Genomic DNA, 22,106 nt, shown 5'->3' on the forward strand with positions numbered 1-22,106 from the left:
GAGGCAGAGTGACTGTGGGGTGGGGATGACTGTGCCTGGGGAAGGAGCTTGAGTGGCCTGCCCTGGCTGACTAGGCAAGAAGAGACCTCAGGATCACAATGTCCCTACCTTGCATCCGAGGCTGGTCTGAACTGGGGCTCCTGTGATGTCAGCAGTTTGGGTCTGGACCTGGCTCCTCTGGTGGCTACAGAGGAACCGGCAGTGATGGGGATCACCGAGAGTATCTGTGACCAGCCAACTGGGTGAGTCAGGCCAGATTCCAACCAGCTCTGGGGGTGCCCTCGAGGTTACAGGTTCCTCTTCAACAGGAGCCTCAGAGGAGGGGTTGGGTGGGGGGGTGGGGGGGTGTCCTGGCAGAAGTGATCTTGGATCTGGGCTCTGGATCAGGTGGATCTAAACAAGTGGACTTGGACACTCCAGGAGGAGGGCATGGCTGCAGTCAAGTCCTGGAGGCCTACATACAGGCTGTTATGTGCGAGTCCTGGTGGCCTCAGATCAGCCAGGCCCGTGGTTTCCAAACACCCGGGCTGCGTGTTAATAGGCCCCTGCTCCTCACCTCTAGACAGGGTGGTTGTATAGGCGTGGATCACGGAGGGCTCAGATGCCAGAAGAAATCTGCCCTTCATTTGGGTGGCAATTGGGAGACACTCAACATTATTGGGCAGCCACACCAATGAGCTAATACTGGTAGCCCTCTGAGAACTGTGTCTGGCACATAGTAAGCACTAAACATGTGAAAGCCCAGATTATTGTTGCTGTTGGTAGTCGTTATACTGAACCAGGCGCCTGGGCCAGTGGACTTTGAAGAACACGTGGGTAGCTGAGCTTTACCCAGAGGTGACAGACAACCCCTGGATCATGGCATTAGCTCCTTGAGTCCAGACACTCACTGTCTGTGTCTCTGAACCCCGCTCAGGACTTAGCAGATCAATAAGTGCTTGTGAGGTCAGGCTGCGGGAGGGATGCTAGATGGGCCGAGGAAGCAGGGAGCCTGGAGAGGAGGTCACGTGGTGAAGGAGAGAATTGTTGGGCCCATTCATGGGCCTGTGGGAGGCAAGGGGGTATCATGGCTGACTCCCAGGTGGCTGGCCCTGGGAGTGTCATAGTGCCACTTAGGGAATGGGGACCAAGGAGGGGTGGAGCCCAGGTGGCTGGGTCACTGAGGGGTGAGAGGGGCTGTGGGACTGAGCCACCAGGAGGAGTGATGGAGGTGAGGCCATGGAGTTGAGGAGGGGCAAGGACATTAGCTGTAAAGGGGGAGAGAGAAGAAGCAGTTGCTAGAGGGGACAGGTCAGGATTGCTTTTGCCACCAGGATGAGAGAGATGTGAGCGCTTTCTTAGGCTGATGTGCAGGAGACAGAGGTGAGGGAGGAGCTGAAAATCCAAGCTCAAGCCAGGGGCAGGCCCAGGGCGAGATCCCTGAGAGGCAGGAGGAACAGGTGGCCTAGAGGGGACAGTTGACCTTAGACAAGAGGCAAGACCCTCGGGGCTCGGAGAGTGTAGCTAGGGTCAGTGAAGGAGAAGATTCAGATGCTCCTGCTGTTCCAGAATGTTTTCTTGGCTCAGGGAAGCGGACCCTGTGGGCAGAGGGCGATTCTGGCTGTGGATTTGGAGTAACTCCCTGGAGACGCCTGGATTGGGACCTGTGGCCATGGGATGGGTGGGGTGGGGACTCCACCGTGCATGCCCCTGGCTGGGAGGGCTGGTGGAGTGGGCTTGGCCTGAGCTGTAGGAGGCTTCTCCTGGGCGTGAGGCCCATCCTGTGACCCACCAAACCTCAGCCTCCAGGAAAGAGGCTAAAAATAAGGCTGTGGTGAAGAAGGGAGGGGTGTGCGGGCCCAGGCCAGGCTGGAGCCCAGAGGAAAATCTGAGACGACCGGCCGGGCTGCTGTGACACACGCTTCCCGTGCCCGTGGCCGGTGGGATCTCATCCTCTTGTGGCCGTGGCTCCTTCCAGGCCTATTAGAGGGAAAACAACCCAGAAAGGCTCAGGCGGGGCCTGCAGGAGGCCCTGCTTCCTGGGAAGGTTCCCTCGGGCCTTCTGCCTACAGCTCAGGCCTTGGATTAAACCGGGGTGCCGGGGGGGTGGGGGGGGTTGTGTGCTGGGCGGGGGCATCCAAAGCTTCCTGTGACTTGGGGTCCAGACTGCCTGGGACCTCCCTGGGGCCCTGGATGCCATCTGGATGTGGAGAAATGTTCCTCCTCCTTCCTAGGAGCTCCGTGCAGTAGAGGAGGCCAGGGAAGCTTCCTGGAGGCAGAGGCAAACGTTGGGCCATGAAGTCATGGGAGGGAGACTGTGTCTGGTCAGGTGGCTAGACTGTGCCTTGGGAAGAAGCAAGAGTGTCTTTCTCTCTTTCTCTCTTTCTCTCTTTCTCTCTTTCTTTCTTTCTCTCTCTCTCTCTCTCTCTCTCTCTCTCTCTCTCTCTCTCTCCCTCCCTCCCTCCCTCCCTTCTCCCTTTCTCCCTTCCTTTTTAATATATTTTTATTGATTTCAGAGAGGAAGGGAGACGGATAGAGAGATAGAAACATCAGTGATGAGAGAGAATCATTGATTGGCTGTCTCCTGCACGCCCCCAACTGGGGACTGAGCCCGCAACCCAGGCATGTGCCCTTGACCGGAATCGAACCTGGGACCCTTCAGTCCGCAGGCCGATGCTCTATCCATTGAGCCAAACCAGCCAGGGCAAGAGTGTTTTTATTTGTTGTGCACATAGGCCGTCTTCATGATGCTCATTTTGATATGGCCTTCTTCCCAGGAAGTGGCCAGTAGTTACTGTAGATCCGTGCTCTCCATTCGGCTGTGGTTGGGGACCCACTGTTCAGGGGCCCAGGGGGAGTTTTACCCGCCTACCACTTCCCAACTCCACCCACCCTTACCCAGTACTTAAGCAGCCCCTGTTCTGGGTTCTGGAGATGACCTTCTGGCTCCAGCGCTCCAGGGGCTCCTGGTCTAGTGGGGGAGGGGCAGACACACACATTCGTCTGTGCATCCACTTCACAGACAGTCATGGTGGGCTGGCTGTGTGCTGGGCCCTGGGCCGGGGGACAAGAGCAAACCACACGGAAGCAGCGTGGCAGAAGAACAAGCTTTGATTATGGTAACAGACGTGTTTCAGATCTCACCTCTGACACCTTAAGTGCTCTATGACAAGTTATTTAACTTCTCAGAGCCTGTTTCCTCATATGTAAAATGGAGTTAGTAATTGTAGGTCCTAGCAGAGGCAGCAAGGGGATGATGATCGTAGACACCTGCACGGGTAGAAATACCATCTGAAGAGCCTCACACGGTACCTGGAACTTAGTGGGAACCAGTAACTGGTGGCTCTTAGCTCCTGGCTACAGTGGGTCCAAGGAGCTCATATCCATGTCCCTGTGTGTCTTCCCTGTAGAACTAACTAATCCTAGTGTGACAAGTGCTAAAACAAGGATGGACGGGGGCAACTAACTTATTGAGGTTGGTGGGAGGGGCAGAAATCAGGGAAGACTTCCCAGAAGAGGAAGCACCTGAACTAGTCTTGAAGGAGTGGCAGGAATTAGCAGAGTCAACAAAGTTGTGCCAGGGTAGAAGAGGAAGCTTGTGTAATTGTGGGGCCATGAGTAGTTTGGGGTGGCTGGAGTCTGGGGTGGAGGGGTGGTTTCCTGAGCTGGGAGGTGGGAGGGTGGGGTTGATAAGGCTGAACCTGCAGCTGGTGGCCTGGTGAAGGGGCCGGTGTCCTCCTGAACCACTGGGGAGTCTCAGTTGATAGTGACTATGCTCGAGAGGGATGTGATCAGACCCACACGTCAGGAGGGGGAACAAGTCCTGGCTCAGGAGTGGGAATGGATGTGGGGTGGGAGGTGAGTGTGGGTGGTTCCCCAAGATCAGGCTCGCCAGGGCCACCCACAGGCCCCGATGGAACTCTGGGTCTCTGAGGCCAGGTCAGGGCACCTTGGAGGTCCCACTTGGTGGCTCTGCATTCCACAGGCCCAGGATGGGCCCTGGGCTTCTGCCTTCAAGGCAAGGCCACAGCCCGCCTTGGCTATTAAGTCATTACCGGGGCCTCACACAGCCTCTTCATTACGGGTAATTATGGTAAATCCACCATTAAGGCGGCATTAACAAAGAGCAGGCCAGCTTCTCTCGGCTGTCAGGCTGCAGCTGGGGTGACCCCCACCCCAGGAAACTGCCCAGCACCCCAGCCCTGGGTCTTGGGAGAGGCAGTGAGACAGTCTCCCCACTTACACCCCCAGCCATCAGAGGGGACCCTCATATAACGCTTGAGATTCCACTTTCACGTGGTATGACTTTGACCATGTGGCTTCACTTCCTGTGCCTCAGTTTCTTCATCTGTCCAGTGGGATAATAGTACCATAATAGGGTTGTACGAGGATTAAACTAGCGAAGCACTTAATGCTCAATAATTTGAACCATCTTCATTTCAAATGCTGATGTCATTTTCATCATCATTATCATCATCATCATGAAGAGCCTGGGAATCCCTGAAGGCAGGGTCTAGTCCTTTCTTCTGTCCCTGCATGGGGTGCTCACAAGGCAGGCCCCGTCTTCTCCTCCTGTTCCTCCTGCCCCTCCCCAGGGCAGGTGTGGTGGTCAGCGGGGCTCTGGCCTGGCCTCCTGGTGTTCTAGAGATAAGGGGGGGGGGGGCCCTGGGCCCTCAGGGCTGGGGTTATGCTTACTCATGGCCCTGGGTGAGTGCAGAGAGGAGAGAGGGCCCCAGGAGCTTGCTGGCCCTCAGACAGCCTTGGCCCTGTTTGTTCACAGCTGGGGGCAGTTTCTGGTTGTTCTGGTTCCCCTCCCCCCACCCCCGACAGGCAATGCGCTAATGGGAGAACAGAGGGGGCTGGGACTTGGGAAAAGGAATCTCCTTCCCCCAGAAAAGCAAGTCTGGAGCCCCACCTGCTTCCCTCTGCCTCGAAACGTTGGGGGTCCTGGTTATACTCCTGAGGACACCTGGGTGGATGTGTGTGTTTGCGTGCGTGTGCGCATGTGCTTGTGCACACGTGCAGGTGAGCAGGTGTGAGCGTTGCGCCTCAGCCCTCTCCCAGGCAGAGCTCCCCTTGCAGTTTCAGCGGCTGCCCAGCTGCTCTCTGGGCGGAGGGGCCGTGTCTGCTCCTCACTGAGGCTGGGGCCGGGCCACAGGGGGGCAGGTAGGAAGCTCAGCTGCCTCACTGGGCCGAGTAACCCTGGAGGAGCCGGGCCTGCCTGTGCCCTGGGCCCCTGCAGTGGCGGAGGGAGGGGGTGAGATCCTCTCCCCAGGGTGAGCACAGGAGGCCCAGTGGGGCAGGATGGAAGCTTGGCCCCCAAGGTCCCCAGTGGCTAAGCTGGGCAGGGTGGGTAGAGTTGTGTGGACGGGGCCAGGCTGGCCCGGCAAGGTGGGAAGAGGGCTGGTGTGGGCCTGGGGTAACCCAGGTCAGGTGGGGAATGGGGGTACCAGGCATCAGACGTCACCAGTAAGCACCGTCTGTCTTCCCCGCCAGGCGTCCTTCTGGACATCCAGCAGCACTTCGGGGTCAAGGACCGAGGAGCCGGATTGCTGCAGTCAGGTGAGGCCCACTGCCCTGCCCGGTCCTGCCCCTCCTTCCTGGGGGGTCATTCTCCGCTGGGGCTCTGCTTTGTGGACAGATCCCACTGTTGCCACTCACAAAGGGCCCCCCTTCTCCAGCCTCTGCTTCTCTTCGGGCAAAAGAAATCAAGCCGCCACGCCCCTGCCCTGAGAGGCCGTGGGAGGCCGAGTACAGGCCGAGGGCCCGCGTCCCTGCGGGTGGCTCCCGGGGCCTCAGGGGACCCAGGGCTCCAGGTTTCATCCGGAGGCTTGAAAGGAGCTCCTTAGGTCAGTAAGTTGGGCGCTGTCCACAGGGCCCGAGCAGCCCTGTTTCCATATCCCCCCGCACCCCCAGTTCCTTCCATTGCCATCAACCTAGGAGTTATCGCTTAGATGCCAAATCAGGAACCCCCCTGGTCAGCCCAGAGCCCTTCCCAGACTCGGGGCAGGAGCCTAGGTCCAGGCCTGAGGTTCTTGGCCCCGGCTCCCTTGAGGCCCCGCGCCTTCTGACTCTTGAGGAGGCAGGGCTCGAGCCCCTGGGCCAGGGCAGGGTGGCAGGTCATTAAGCGATTACCCCTGCCTGTTGGCCCCTCCCTCTAGGGTCCATGTCTCCCTTGTCCCTGCCCTGCCCACTGCATGGCCCGGGTGGGTCTGAGCTCCTGGCTCCCTGGCCCTCTCACTAGCTGTGGCCATGCTGGCTGTGTTCTCAGCAGGCCCCCAGACCTGGGCCGAGGCTCAGGGCCAGCACTGCATCCCAGCCTTGCTGTGTGGCGGGGCCTGGTGCCCCCGGGCCCAGGGGTCCGCCTGACGATGAGGCCCAGTCAGAGGTATGGGAGGAAGCCCATAGTCTGCATTCCAGGCTGTGAACCCCTTCCCCTGCCGGGGCTCTCCTGGGGGGCGGGGTGGAGTGAGCTGGCTTTGTCCAGGAACCTGCCTGACCTGTCTAGGTGGCATTCCAGTCGAACAATGAGTTCATACAGCCTGGCTACCTGTTGGGGTCTTTGGGGCTCAGAGAGAGGGGGTGAGATAGCTCAGGGCTCATCCCTACTATGTGAGAGCTGACAGAGTGACGACTGGGGGAAGGCTGTGTGGTCCAGCACCTCCTAAGGTCCCTGCCATTGCAGACGTCACCTCCACCCAGGATGTGAGCCCAAACCCCTCCCCTGGCCCTGGCTGGGTGTCCCTGGCTGGGCCAGAGCAAGTCAGCCTGCGCTGGGGTCTGGGACAGGTCCCTCCAGCCTGGGCTCTGCACTTAGAGAGTTCAAGCCAGGTGGGAGCATGGGAGGGAGCAGGCTGCTGAGCTGGGGAGGAAAGGGCAGGAGAGAGCCCAGCCACCAGACCCTTCCTCTGTGGCCCCTGAGTCACTGGGAGCTGCTGAGCTTCATCCCCTCCTGGTCTTGGCCTTGCTGAGTGATACAGAACAAGGCTCTGCCCCAGTCTCTCCACTCAGCCCCACTAGTGAGGTCAGGCCAGTGCAGCCACCAGCGAGCAGGTGGGAGGGCTGTGAGGGTTGTAGCGCTGCCACAGTGATGTCCCCGGCTGCCTTCTTGGCTAAGAGAGGAGTCGTGGTGGTCCCTGCGATCCCTGGCGACCTGGCCAGAGATGGACAAGTATCCCATAGGCATCATCTCGTTTGATTATTCCTCCTACAAGCTTCACTTTCTAGATCAAGGGACAGAGGCTAAGAGAGGGGAGGTGACTTGCTGCAGGTCTCATGGTGAGACAGTAGCAGGCCTGGAGCTGGAACTCTGCATATACTGTCCTCTTGGCTTGGGGAGGGAGCACAGAGGGCCACTGGATTGGTGAGTCCCAGGTGTCTGAGAGTCTGGATCTCAGTGTTCTGGTGGTGGTGTGGGGGTGTGTGCCTCTGGGCCATGATGAGAGTCCCAGCACTCTCAGAGACCCCCTAGTCTTACGCCCTGACCCTCACCCTAACACCTACCCCTAGCACAGCTGGGACGGTTCCCAGAGTGTCCTCACCCCGTTGGCCATTTGAGCCAAGAAGCCAGGTGAGCTAGACCAGGATGTGGCCCAGTGGGCACCCAGGCAAATCACCTAATTGCCTGGGCTGCGGGCACCTGTCTCTTCCCCAAGCCCTGATAAGGTCGGAGACAGGTGGAGGGCGCCAGCCAGGTGTTGGTGCTTGCCCGGATCAAAGGGCCAGGGCTGAGAGCCGGTTGTCTGCTTATTTCTGGGCACCAGGGGCTGCTGGGCCAGGAGACAGGCTGGGATGTGGCTGAGGGTGAGGCCTGGGCCTGCTCCTGCTATTTCCGGTTGGGACCAGGGCGTGAACCTGGCTTGGGAAAAGCCTGCTTTCTGTAGCCCCCCTTGCAGATTGCTGCTAGCTCAGAGCTGACCCCCGAGTCTCCAGAAATCTAGCTCTTGGCTCTTCCTATTTGGGAAATCAGGGCCTCCTTAACCTACACCTGAAGAGGCAGCTGCATGGCAGGCCCTGAGCTGGGCTCGGCCACAGACGCAGTCCCTGCTCTCAGGGAGTCCCCTCGGTTGATGGGAACAGAAAACATCCAGTCTCCACCCAGGCCTAGGGGCCAGGGGGGCCCAGCTCTGCCTGGAGGCAGGTGGAGAAGTTTCCGAAAGGAGGGCATGTGAGTGGGGCTTTGAAGGATGAGTTAGAATTTATTCAGGGGAAAGAACGGCTACTCGAGTCTACCAGATTGCGTGGCTGCGAGAAGCCTTCCATTCCCCTCCACGCTGGATGAAAGATGCCAGGTAACATCTAAATTACACGCTGAGCTTGAAAGCTAAAGCTAGCAGGAAAGTTTCAGGGGCCAGAAGCAAAGAATTCAACTCAAACACAGGAGTGGAGCTGGTATTAAAGCCAAGTGCTGCAGTGTTTTGGGACAGTATGTCTTAGAAGCTTCTTGCAGTATTTTTTTTTTTAATATATTTTATTGATTTTTCACAGAGAGGAAGAGAGAGGGATAGAGAGTTAGAAACATCGATGATAGAGAAACATCGATCAGCTGCCTCTTGCACAACCCCTACTGGGGATGTGCCCGCAACCAAGGTACATGCCCTTGACCGGAATCGAACCTGGGACCCTTGAGTCCGCAGGCCGACGCTCTATCCACTGAGCCAAACCGGTTTCGGCATTCTTGCAGTATTTTTAATGTAAACATTTAATAAATACGTTTTTATTGATTTCAGAGAGAGGAAGGGAGAGGGAGAGAGAGAGATAGAAACATCAATGCCAGAGAAACATTGATCAGCTGCCTCCTGCACGCCCGCTACTGGGGATCCAAGCTCACAACCCGGGCATGTGCCCCGACGGGAAATGAACCATGACCTTCTGGTTCATGGGATGATACTCAGTCAACTGAGCCATACAGGCTGAGCTAATGTAAACATTTCTTATGATGAAAAAAATTTAAATATACACACAATGTAGAGAGAATGGTACATTGACCCTCCATATAGCCATCACCCAGATTCATCAAGTGTCTCCAGGCTCCGGGTTTACTTTGTTCTGAGGAGCGGGCAGTGCAGACGTGACTTCTCGTGTCGCTGGGTAGCTTGGTTTCCACTCAGAGCCCAGGCAGCTCCCTGATTTCAATCTGTACCCCCAGGCCGGTGGGCAGTGTTCCCATCTGTGGAAGGCATCGCCTTCCTGGTTCCGGCTTTAAGCAGAGCCTCGTCCAGCCCCTGCTCTGTGCAGTTCTGAGACTTCCCCTGCGTTTCCCGTGTAGACCCGATGTTTCCAGGAACCCAGCAGAGGCCAGTGCAAAATTGCTCTTTAGGGAAAGCCTTAACGACCCATATCCTGCCTGGGACACAGGGACCACTCCCGCTGAAGACACACTCCAATGTGAAGTGGGTAGAGCACACAAGGACACCCACCTTGGAGGGAGGGAGTCAGCTGGCCCAGACAATGGGAAAACCAGCTCCCGGGGAACCGCAGAACTCCTGGAGGGACCTGAACACCAGGCAGACTCAGCTTGCAAAGCTCTACAGGAAAGCGTCGAATGTATAAGACAGGAATAGCACCTGATCACCAAAGAACAGGGAGATGTTTTAAAAAGACCTACATTTTAAATTCTCCTAGTGAAAAATCTAATGATTAAAATTAAAAAGTGTAATAATTAGCGTTCTTAACAGGTAGACTAGACCCAGTTGAAGAGAAAATAAGCAAATTGGAAGATGGAGCTGAGGAAATCAGCATAAGAGCAGCTCGGAGGGGGAGAGTGAAGGCTGATGCTGCCTGGCTGGAGTGTGGGGGATGGGAGGAGAGGCTGGATAACAGGCAGGGTCTGATGGTGAAAGGCATCTGGGTTTTGTCTGGGGCAGTGAGGAGCCAGAGAAGGTTTCGGGGCAGGGCAGGTGCATCAGGATCTTTACTCTGGGGCCCAGTGTGGGAAGGGATGGCAGAGGAGGCTGGACGGCATTTCAGGCCTGGGGTTTGTGGAGTCACGAGGCAGTGATAGGATGGGACGTGGGGGTGGGGGTGGGGGGGAGAGTGGGGACAGGAAGAGCCAGCTCAGACTGAAACTAGACAGCGCATCTGCTTTGGGGCTGCGTCTCCTTCTGGCCTTGCTCCCCTCCCCACTTTGGCCACCGTAGTGACATCCTCTGCTTTGATTCTGAAGGCAAAGCTGGGCAGCCCCTGTGGCTACTCCCCAGGACCTCCTGAGGCCTGAGGGGCCCACCTCGGGCTTATGTCCCCAGCAGACTGTAAAGGAGGAAGTCTGGGCATGGTGGCTTTCAGGCACTGATGGGTCCAGGCTGTCGGAGTCCTCCCATCCTCTTGGCTGGCCTGGGCTGCCATCCTCCACATCCCACGGGCAGAGCCTGGCCCCTGCCCACCCCATGCTGCCCAAGCACTCTCCCTGCCCACAGGATGTGGAGGATGGCGGATCTTTTCCAAATAACAGGTCAGCCAGATCTGGACTTTGTAAAAATAGTCCTGGTTCAGCCGGGCCAAGGTGGGGGCTGGATGCACGCTCCAAGGCCACAGTGTGGGAAGCCAGGGCTCCCCAGCTCAGACCTTGCCCACTCCTGCTCTAGGACCACCTTCTGGTGTCAGACGGGGTGCATGTGCACTGAGGGTGGCTCAGCAGCCTGTGGTGGGTCCCGGGGTGGCCTGCCAGGGCACAGAGACTGTGTGGGGCTGTCCTGAGCTTCTGGGTGCTGGTCCCTCTGTGGGCCCCCAAGGGAGAAGGCCTTCAGCCAGCACCCTGAGCCCCTGGACTGCTGTGGGGTGGACAGCCCTTACAGATGGTGTCCCTGCCCTGCCTTCCTGGTGACTCTCAGCCGCAGGAGGAGGGGGCCTGGCCATCCCACTGGAAGCGGGTGAAGCTCAGCCCTGACTTCCCCCAGCCCCTACTCCCCACCAGCCCCTACTCCCAACCTCTACTCCCCCACAACCCCTACTCCCCCAACCCCTACTCCCCCCAACCTCTACTCCCCCAACCCCTACTCCCCCCAGCCCCTACTCCCCCCCCAACCCCTACTCCCCCCCCAACCCCTACACCCCGGCCATCAGGGCCCTGCCTCGGCCCGCCCCCCCCCCCCCCCCCCCCCGGCTCCCTGCTGGCTACTCCATTGTCCCAGACCTGTGGGCTCAGCACACGTGAGCTGAGCGTGAGCTGAGCGAGGGCTTCCCCACACCCGGGCCACAGGATGTCCTCCTGCGGGAGCTGCTGGGAAAGCCAGCCCGAGGGAGATGGGGTGGGGCACCGGGCTGCCCAGAAAGCTCTCCTGGAACAAACAAAGACGGCGGGGTGGGGGTGGGGCCCGGGGAAGCTTCTAGCCAGGCTGGTCTTTATTTGCAGCAGAGCTGCCTGCCCTGCTGGCCGGATTGGCCTCTGTGCCCTGCCGGGGACAGGCGCACGCGCCCTGCCTTTGTCTGTGCCCTTCCTCTGCCGGCAGCATTTCCCCTGTGCCCATCGGGATTGATGGTGGTTAGCCCCCTCCGCGGGCCTGGGACCCCCTCTCTCCCCCGCCTCGGGCAGAGCAGAGGGGAGGGCTGCAAAGACGGGTCGTGTCTCCCATTTCCCAGCCGGGGCCACTGGTTTGTGGGGGACTTGCCCAAGATGGCACTGTGACCCTCCTGACCCTGGACTCCCTTGTCCCCAAGGGAAGGCACTGAGGGAAGAGGGAGTCCAGGGTCAGGAGGGTCAGAGTATCATCTTGGGCAAGTCCCCCCACGTATCAGGGGCCTCAGCTGTGACATGGGACAGACACGGCGAAGCTCAGGATGGTGCCTGGTGACCTCAGCAGGCTGGAACCGGGGTGGGGACAGGGAGTACCTGCTGCAATAGGGGTGCACCTGCAGTCCAGGGTGCCTCTGCCCACCCAGGTGAGCAGGCAGAAAGCCGGGGGGAGGGCAGGGGGGAAGAGCCAGCAGCTGCCTCCCTGCTCCGCTGCAGGCAGGCAGGTGGGGATGGACCAGGAGGGTCGGGGTCTGGCCTAGGCCCTGCTCACTTCCCTCAGCCCCTCTCCGCCCACCAGTGGGGGCTTCCCAGTGCGCCCGTGCAGGGGGAGCATGAGGTACACTGTGGTTCTCTGCTGCCCGCTAACTAAACGCCAAACCTGGTCCTAGTGTTTAGGGCCCATCCTCGCTCCACACCTTGTCTCCCGCTGCTTCCTCCGCAGCTTCCTCAGCTGTAGCCTGACCCACTTTCTCGCTGTCCCCAGTACACTCTGAACTTTCTCTGACCTTGGGGGACCTCAGTTGGGACCATCCCCCTTCCTAGCCTGACCGTCTGTAGTGTGATTTACAGCAAGGACTCCGGAGTCAGACAAACGGGGGTTAAATTCTGGCTCAGCCCCACACTTCGTTGTGTGACGTCACTCCTTGCAGCCCCTGTTGTCCCCTCTGTGCGATGAAGACAATAGTGAGAATCAGATGAGATAACCTGTGCGTATGTCCAGGGCGCATCCTTGGGCCTTGCCTATAATCAATTCCCCGTACATGATAACTGAGGTTATTATAACAGTAGGCATGGTGCCTCCTTAACTGTTATTCAGGACCGCTTATAAGATTTGTAATTTATATTTTAAGTATTACCATCACGGCCAATTGGTATGCCTCCTTCAATGCCCAGCACCGACATCGCCACCGCCAGGAAGCCTCCCTTCATTATCCTGGCAGGAGTTGGCCTTCCTTGCTGGTTCCCTGGCATTTTAGCCCTTTAAGCTGGGCAACCCACGGATGGGGTCTGCCCCCCGGGGCAGGGCAGGTGCATCAGGATCAGCTCCCATTCTGATTCTTTTTGCTCGCTCCCCACCTAGCACAGACAGGCACAGAGGGAACCTTCTCCCTCCCCCCTGACGTGTGTAAGTCCTAATGAGACCGGAATCTCCTTCGTGCCCATATCCTGGTTTGATCTCTGAAAGGTCCTGGGAGACTGGCCCAGCAGGAAAAGTTCTTTTTCTAGAGATGAGGAAATAATCGAAACAAGGGCCCAGTGTGGACTGGGCGGGTGTGGCATGAAGCACCTTACAAACCTTATCTCATCCTCTGCTAAGGGCAACTGGGGGGCAGCTCCTTTTATCTTCCTTTTACAGGTGAGGGAGTAGGGCTGCTGGAAACGACTTAGACCTGCGCCTCAGAGTCAACGGTTAGATTTTTAGGAATTGTGTGAGCTGGTTTTTAAATACAACCATTATTAAAAACTAAATTATGTAAAGTTACGATTAAACAACTCATATTAAAAACGAAGGTAGCCGAAACCGGTTTGGCTCAGTGGATAGAGCGTTGGCCTGTGGACTGAAGGGTCCCAGGTTCGATTCCGGTCAAGGGCATGTACCTTGGTTGCGGGCACATCCCCAGTAGGGGGTGTGCAGGAGGCAGCTGATCGATGTTTCTCTCTCATTGATGTTTCTAACTATCTCTCTCCCTTCCTCTCTGTAAAAAAATCAATAAAATATATTAAAAAAATAAATAAGATAAAAACGAAGGTAATAGCTCTGGCCAGGGTGGCTCAATTGGTTGGGCATCGTCCCATGCACCTAGAGGTTGCACGGGACATTCCCCTGGGTTTTGGGCTCCAACCCCAGTAGGGGGTGTGCAGAAGGCAGCTGATCAATGTTTCTGTCATTGATGTTTCTCTCCTCCCTCTCCCTTCCACTTTTTCTGAAATCAATAAAAACAGCCCTAGCCTGTTTGGCTCAGTGGATAGAGCGTCGGCCTGTGGACTAAAGGTTCCTGGGTTTGATTCTGGTCAGGGGCATGTACCCTGGTTGCAGGCTCCATCCCCAGCCCTGGCCCAGGTGTGTGCGGGAGGCAACCAATTGATGTGTCTCTCTCACATCGATGTTTCTCTCTCTCTGTCTCTCCCTCTCCCTGCCACGCTCTATAAAAATTAATGGAAAAATACCCTCGAGTGAGGATTAACACCCCCCAAATAATAATAAAATAAAATTAATAAAAGCATGTTTAAAAAACACACAAAGGTGTTAAGTACAGTTCATCACTTCTTAATTATTTCACTATGTTTTAACTCTTATCTGTGTTCTTAAAGCTATTTACTTCTATTATCTCTGTCTGGTAGAATTACTGTGTATACAGTGCTGTGTGGAACAGTGACATCACATTGGTAGCTTGAAATCAGCCAGGGTGGGAGTATTTACACCGTGGGAATTGGCCAACAGTATATCTCAGGAGAGCCAGTTGTCCAGCCTCTATCAGCACACCGCTAACGGAGGCCCAGAGAGGCTGTGCCCTGCGTGGCTCGCCCAGCTGGGAAAGAGCAGCTGGGACTTAGAACCCGGGCAGTGTGTCACTGGTGCCCACTTTTGTGCGTCTCTATGTTGATTATGCCCAAGGTCTCAATCACACATAGTTGGGATTAACAGCCCCCCCCCCCACACACACACACCCCATACACACTCACTGTTCTCACTAGGATTAGAGACCGTTGTGCCCTCCAGCCAGCCCTCTCTCCCTAGGTAACCTCCTCCCCTCTCTCCTCCCCTCCCCCTTTCTCTTTTTCCAGGCCAGCCTCCCTGGGGTCTTGAGAGAGCAGCCCAGCCCATGTGCACATTCAGCCTGGTGTCAGAGGCCAGCCACTGGCCACCGTGTCTGCCCACTCCCAGCCTTTGTCTGGCCATCTGCCCATCAGCTGTGGGACTGACTTCCTGGGGGGGGGGGAGCGGGGGAGGCTGCCTCGCCTGTTGACCCAGAGCCTACCTTTGCTTGCTGGCCTCTTTATCCCACCTGGGACCTCCAAGGCCCCTCCCATCACCGGCAGTGGCATCCCCACGGAGTCCTCTGAGGCTCTGCCCTTCTCTTGTTCTGGAAGAACAAAACCAGGTCAGATCACTCCTCTGCTCAGCATCCTCCAGTGTTTCCTTTCTCACCCGCAGACGCCACAGCATCACAATGGGCCATAAGGCCGCAACCCAGCTGGCCTTTCCCCGCTTTGCCTCTCTTGTTCCAGCCACTCTGGCCTCTTTGCTGTTCTCAGATATGCTAAGTGTACTCCTGCCCCAGGGCCTTTGTACTTGCCATTCTTGCCCCAATGTATGCATGATTTGTTTTTTCACCTCCTCCACATCTGTGTTGAAATGTCACTTTCTCTGACCCTTCTATTGATTTCTTTTATTTAAAAAAAAAAAAATTTTTTTTTTTTGATTTCATAGAGCAAGGGAGAGGAAGAGAGAGATAGAAACATCAATGATGAGAATCATTGATCAGCTGCCTCCTGCATGCCCCACACTGGGGATCGAGTCCGAAACCCAGCTGACGCTCTATCCACTGAGCCAAACCAGCTAGGGCTGCCTGTTTTGTTGGATGGATGGATGAACAAATAAATGAATGAATGAGTAAATGAACCACGGTGTTTCCAAATGTCAGGGAAGCCTTGAGCCGGCTGGGAGTGAGGGTGCTGTGTGATGTGTCAGGGGTGGGCCCTGGAGTTCCGGCCCAGTCCTGCCCTGACTGGCTGTGTGACCTTGGGTCGTTCCCTTCCCCTCTTTCCCAAGTCTAACGGGGAAGGCAGTGTGGCCACCATCAGCTCTGGAGACAGACAGGTGGGATCAAATCCCCATGGTGGGGCCCTGGGCAAGTCACTTCTCCCTGAGCCTGTCTCCCATCTGCGAGGTGGGCTGGGCTGGAAGGATCCACAGGAGGCTGTGTGGTGAGGCCTCGCGCAGCTCCTGGCATACAGAAACGGTTCGAGGGGTACATCTTTACTGTTTTAGAAGTACCCAAGGGGCTCCCCTACAGCTGGATAAGTCGTGGGCCTGCATAAAGAGGATGGGGTCTTGGAATCATGAACCCAGAGGGCCTTTCCTGCCGCCCCCGGGCCCAGGCCTGCCTGAGGTTGCTTCCCCATCATCATGAACATTTATCGTGAACATGTGCTTCGTCTCTGGGGTTGCTGCCTCGGGCCCTGGCCCAGGCTAAGCTTTGTCTCCTGGGCTCTGGCCTCGAGCTGGGGTGGTGTGGGCAGGGGGTCCAGGCTCAGGGACCCTGCACCAGCCCTCACGCTCTCCTCTGCCGGCACAGTGTTCATCTGCAGCTTCATGGTGGCGGCCCCCATCTTCGGCTACCTGGGTGATCGCTTCAACAGGAAGGTGATCCTCAGCTGCGGCATTTTCTTCTGGTCGGCGGTCACGTTCTCCAGCTCCTTCATCTCCCAGCAGGTGAGCCTGGCCGACTGCCTGCCCGGCAGCCCTGAGTGTCCCATCCGTTCCTCCAGTGGGTGCGGTCTGCTTGACCTGTCTTAGTCTAGACTGGGGGTTCCAGCCCCTTTGCTCCAGCTCCAGATAGTATCCTCCAAGGACAGTGGGATGGGGGGCGGGGGTTGGGGATTTTTAGAAACTGGCCCTGCAAATAGACCCTTCCCCACACTGGCCGGAACTGAGGGACCCACAGCCCAGCAGCCTGACTCTCTAAGCTGCCTCTGATCTGGGTCGGATTGGAGGAACACAGGGAGCTAGGAGTCGGGACCCATTGGTTCTAGTCCTGGCCCCACCATCATCTTGCTGTGTGACCACAGGTGAGCCACTACCCCTGTCTGGGCCTCCCACAGTTTGCTCTTCGTGTGATGGCCAGCTAACTACTTGGGTCAAAGTCTTAGGGAGGCCAGCATCACTTCAACATAAGGAAGATGTTTCTTACTCGGCTCCCACAGTTCTGGGTTTGAATAGATCAATTCTGTTGCCCACTCAGCCTTGTGATCTGGAGAAATTTACTTAACCTCTCTGAGCCTCAGTTTCTTTATCTCTAAAATGGGGATAATACTTCTCAAGTTAAAGGGTTATTGTGAGAAATAACTAAGCCAATGAATATCTAGGCCCTGGAACATGGCACGTGTTCAGCAAATCATTACTTTGACTCTTTCTTCCAAAAAGGAGATGTGTTGCTTTGAGAGGTAGTGAGTTTCCCATCACTAGGGATGCTCAGCAGAGGAAGGGCAGTCACATGATGGTGACAGCAGAGGGAGACAGAGGGAGAAGAGGAGGATACCAGATCTGTCCTCAAGAAGTTCGCAGCTTAGGGGACAAAGGAGGAGACCCTGGCCCTGTCCTTGGGAGCATCCAGGCTGGAGTGGGAAGATATGGCCGAAGATCCCATGTTTAGAGTCTTCAAGATGTGCGAAGTGCTGAGAGTCAATGTAAGGAGTGCAGTCTCTTAAAATCCATGGTTCAGGGAAGGCTTCCTGGAGGAGGGGCATTGAGCTGGGCAGGCAGGACAGGGAGATGAGGCCTTTTGGTGACGATAGCATGGGCAGAAGGAGCAAACTCCCATGGGTGCAGATGGTGGGGTGTGTTCAGAAATTGAGGGAAAGAGTGTTATGGCTGGAAAGGAAGGCAGGGACCAAGTCAAGGAGAGCTTCAGATGCCAGGCGGGAGGGCCTGGGCCTCCTCCTGAGGGCAGTGCAGAGCCCTGGAAGAGAGTGAAGGACATGGTGAGTCAGATTTACATTGATCGAGAGGGGGTTGGAAGCCAGGGCAGAGGGAATCAGCAGGTTTGGGGATACAGCTTTGCTTCATGGGCTGCTTCAGAGGAAGGTCAGGCTCAGGAAAGCTCCAAGCCCCAGTAGAAGATGGGGCCTGGACCAGGCGCCTCTAGGGCCTCTCTGGGCCGTGTCCTGCCCTGTCCAGGCCCCTGGTCTTCTGATCTTTGGTGCTATTTCTGGGACAGGACCAGGATGCCAGGGCTGAGCCCCCTCCAGGTGTGTAGAGGAGAGAGGGTCGGGGAGAGAAGACGAGCAGAGGCAGAGAGAGAAGCAGACAGATCACCCCAATTACTCTATAAATTCACTGCAAGCGCAGTCTGAGTCCCACAGGGTTCTGAAGTTAATTTGGCAGAGAAAACGCCTAGGAACAGCCAAGAACATGGTGAAAAATAACAGCGAGAGGGGACTTGCCCTGTGAGTTAATCCAATCTGGCTATTCTACCTGAAACAGCAGAGGGACGGAAGAAGAGATCGGGAGACACAGTCCTCCTTCCTATGGGAATTGGGTGTAGGATGAAAGTTGCATCTCATGGTTTCGGGAGAGTTGACTGTCCGTCTGGAAGAAAAATAAAGTTTAGCCCGTATTTCAAACCACGCATCAAAATAAATTCCGGATAAGTCAGAGTAAAGTAAAAAGCAAACTATAACCATGAGGAACTATAAATCAACAAGCAAAAGACAAATAACCCAGTGGAAAAACAGGCAAAGGATAGTGACAGACAGTTGCAGGAGAAGATACCCAATGGGCATTGACAGTAGGAAGAGACTATACTCTCTCAAGTAATCAGGGAAATGCAAATTAAAACAACAATGAGATACCATTTCACACCCATCAGATTGGCAACAATTAGAAAGGCTGGCAATACTACGTGTTACTCCAGCTGCTGGTGGGAGTGTAAATGGATAGACTCTTTGGAGAGCGACACGGCTGGGTTTTGTAAAATTCTAGCTGTGTAAATCCCTCAGCCCAGCCTTTGGCTTTGAGGTATATGCCCAAGACAGAAACTCCAACTTGGGGACATGAGTGCATGCGAGGATGTTTGCTGTAGTCTTAAAATAGAAAAAAAGGGAGACTAACTAAAGGACCATGATGGGAGGAAGCCCAGATAAAATGGAGTGTCTTCATCTTTTTTTAAAAAATATATTTTATTGATTTTTTACAGAGAGGAAGGGAGGGGGATAGAGAGTTAGAAACATTGATGAGAGAGAAACATCAATCAGTTGCCTCTTGCACACCCCCCACTGGGGATGTGCCCGCAACCAAGGTACATGCCCTTGACCGGAATCGAACCTGGGACCCTTCAGTCCGCAGGCCGACGCTCTATCCACTGAGCCAAACCGGTTTCGGCTGGAGTGTCTTCATCTTATGAGACTTTTTTCTTTGTTAATACCTGAGGATATTTTTTCCATTGATTTTTAGAGTAGAAGGGAAGAGGAAGGGGGAGATAGAGATAGTGAGAGAGAGAGAGGGGAGAGAGAAACATCGATGTGAGAGACACACATCATTTGGTTGCCTCCCGAACGCACCCGGATTGGGGCCAGGCATTGAACCGGCAACTGAGGTACCTGCCCTTGACTGGAATTGAACCTGAGACCCTCCGATGCGTGGGTTGGCGCTCTAACCACTGAGCAACGGCAGCCAGGGCATGTTAGGAGACTCCTAATCACAAAAGAATGAACTAGATCTATATTAAAAGATAAGAATGAGGGAAAGAGCAAGTTGTGGGACAAGGTTCATGGAATGGTTCCTTTTATGGCCATCTTTTTCAAAGCACACGGGACACTAAATGCTGTTCATTGGTACGTGGGTGTGCAAGTAGCAAGTGCACAGAGGAGTGGGCTGGGGTGGGGGGGAGTGGGGATCTACAGGATCCCTGGTCAGACAGGGCTTGTTTGCCTGCTCCTGTGCCGAGGAGAATGGCTGAGGACACCCCTCCCAGTCGCACTCTCTCTACAATATAATAACCGTAACATACTGGAGAACACCTCTCTCATTTGGGGATGGAATAGGCCTTCCTGAACAAGATGTGCAATCCAGAAGCCATTAAAGGAGAAATGAGCAGACCGGACATTCTCAAATTAAACAACACGAAATGAAGCTTCTGTATGGAGGAACTCCACACACTATTTGTGACATACGTAATAAAGGATCATTACCCAGGCCCTAGCCGCTTTGGCTCAGTAGATAGAGCATCAGCCTACGGACTCAAGGGTCCCAGGTTCGATTCCGGTCAAGGGCATGTACCTTGGTTGCGGGCACATCCCCAGTGGGGGGTGTGCAGGAGGCAGCTGATTGATGTTTCTCTCTCATCAATGTTTCTAACTCTCTCTCCCTCTCTGTAAAAAATCAATAAAATGTATTTTAAAAAAGATTTAAAAAAAGGATCATTACCCAGGATGTCCAGAAAGCTATCAGAAACCAAGGCAAGAAAGACAGTCCAACAAAAAATAGGCAAAGGCCGATGGCAGGTGATCCCCAGGAAAAGCAGAAGTAAGGAACCAGGGAAAGACTCGGGGATGGAGCGGGTGACGAGCTGTAGAAAGGAGAGGCGCAGAGATGGCTGAGCAGAACCAGTGACTCAGAGAAAGGACCGGGAAAGAGCCCGGCAGATGGAGGGAGGGAAGCAGAGCTCGGAGGAGGGCTGGACGTGGGCGATGCTGGCCGGATGGGTGGTCAGGGTGGGGCCGGGGAAAGATGACCAGGCTGGGTTCTCAGGCCCTGGGCAGCTGGGGACAGAGAGGACCGGTCCACATCAAAGGGGTCGTACACTGGCAGCTGGCACGGCCCCACCCTTCCCAGATCAGCGGGGCTGTGCTCTTTGATGTGTGCGCGGGGAGGAGCGCCGAGCACTGGGCTGCCCTGCCCACTACACCACTCACACTTGCTCCTCAGTGCTGCCAGGGCCAGCCAGCTGCCCTGTGGGGGGGGGGGGCGGACAGAGAGGGGGGTGACTCGAGGCTCCCGAGGCGGGGCCAGAACTCAGGGAGGAAGTCTCCCAATTGGGGTGGTGGTGAAGACACAGGCTTATATGGCCACGGTGCTTACGAGGACAGAGGGGGCCTGTCTGGGCCAGAACTATAACACTCAACTTGGGAGAGTCAAGTCCCATCTCAGCACTGGGCCAACCAGGCCCAGTCAGACTCATTCTCTGGAGAGGGAAACTGAGGCCCAGAGTGGCCTAAGGGTGTAGTTGTTGCTGAGGCAGGGGTTGGGCTCCAACCTCTCCCCTAGCTCCTGGACCCTGCAGGGGTGCGGGGCAAAGTGGGGGCCGAGGATGAGCAGGCAGAGAAGGACAGTCCCCAGCATTCTCCGCCCCTCCCTCCCCCACAGCACTTCTGGCTGCTGGTCGTGTCCCGGGGGCTGGTGGGCATCGGGGAGGCCAGCTACTCCACCATCGCGCCCACCATCATCGGCGACCTCTTCACCAAGAACACACGCACGCTCATGCTGTCTGTCTTCTACTTTGCCATCCCGCTGGGCAGGTGAGGATCTGGGCGAGGTCCCCTGCAGCTCTGACCAGGCCCTCTCCCTGAGGTTTGGTCCTCGGTGACCTAAACATGTGGGTGGTCAGCCTTGGGGAAACGCTGGACCTGCTTTCCAGGTGGCTGGCCGGGTGGTTGGGGCAGGTGGGCAGGGGTCCTGCCCTGTGGACAGTGAGCCCCCCCCCCCCCCCCCCCCCCGCACCTGTCCTGCTGACTGTGCCTGTCTTCTCTGCAGCGGCCTGGGCTACATCACTGGCTCCAGCGTGAAGCAGGCAGCCGGAGACTGGCACTGGGCCTTGCGGGTAAGGACACCCCCAGACCAGCTTGTGCCCAGGTCACCCAGAGATCCAGGGACAGACCCCGGGCTGGGATGCAGGCCTGGGCCTCCAGGCTTCCCACCCCGCAGGCCTGCACTCGGTTGGGGAATCCAGGTGTGAGCAGAGCCCTAGTCAGGCCCATCACCCTCAGGGGCCCCCAGGCTGAGGGGACGAAGAACTCTCCCAGCAGGTCAGGAAATTCCACATCCACGAGGGCGCTTCCTGCTGTGAGCGCTGGCCCTGTGCTGGGGCGAGGCTGAGAGGAGACCTCTGTGGGGGCCTGCAGCCACTTCCTGTCCCCGGAAACAGAGATCCCCAGTCGCAGAGGAGAGGAAGCTAAGACAAAGTGTTTTTTCCTCAAAAGCAGGAAGGAAGCAGCCTCCGTGGAATTCCTTAATGGGAGTGGGAGCGCATGGAGAGGCTCCAGGCCTGTGGGGTGGGCGGGGAGCAGGTTTCCCGGTTCTCACGAGCTGGCAGAGGAGCCGGCACCTTGGAATCCAGGCTGCCGAAGTGGCCCCCCATCTGGAGAGAGGGCTGGGGCCTGGAGCTTCTGTTCTCCCAGGGGGCAGGACCCAGGGAAGACCCCAAGGGCGCCCTGAGCCTCTGTTCTGGGGCCACATGGGCTCCTCCCACAGGGTAACCTACCTGGTCTAGGTGCTGGGTGCTCCATGCCCAGCCAGTCCCTTCCCAGTGACCCGCAGGGCGAGGACCTGCCTGGGAAACTCTCCCAGACCCAGGGGTTCGGGCAGGGCTGGTGTGGCTCCCTGTGCACAGGCTCTCTCTCCTCTCCCACTCATCATTCCACATGCCTGTCCCTTATCCACCTGTCCTTCTTCTTT

The 22,106-nt window shown here is 56.5% G+C and overlaps 1 protein-coding gene across 2 annotated transcripts in view; it reads left to right on the forward strand.

Moving 5' to 3' along the window:
* The window catches only part of SPNS2 (SPNS lysolipid transporter 2, sphingosine-1-phosphate), a 38,331-nt gene that overhangs the window by 9,075 nt on the left and 7,150 nt on the right, over positions 1-22,106 (forward strand). For both annotated transcript variants that reach the window (XR_013815090.1, XM_079798315.1), the window contains exons 2-5: positions 5,476-5,541; positions 16,012-16,148; positions 20,799-20,950; positions 21,186-21,252. Coding sequence is in view for 1 of the 2 variants with exons in the window: in XM_079798315.1 (XP_079654441.1) it covers positions 5,476-5,541; positions 16,012-16,148; positions 20,799-20,950; positions 21,186-21,252 (422 nt within the window). In the remaining variant the exon portion in view is untranslated. The remainder of the gene's footprint in view (positions 1-5,475; positions 5,542-16,011; positions 16,149-20,798; positions 20,951-21,185; positions 21,253-22,106) is intronic.

This window comes from Cnephaeus nilssonii (genome assembly GCF_951640355.1).
Source record: "Cnephaeus nilssonii genome assembly, chromosome: 19".
Lineage (NCBI taxonomy): Eukaryota > Metazoa > Chordata > Mammalia > Chiroptera > Vespertilionidae > Cnephaeus > Cnephaeus nilssonii.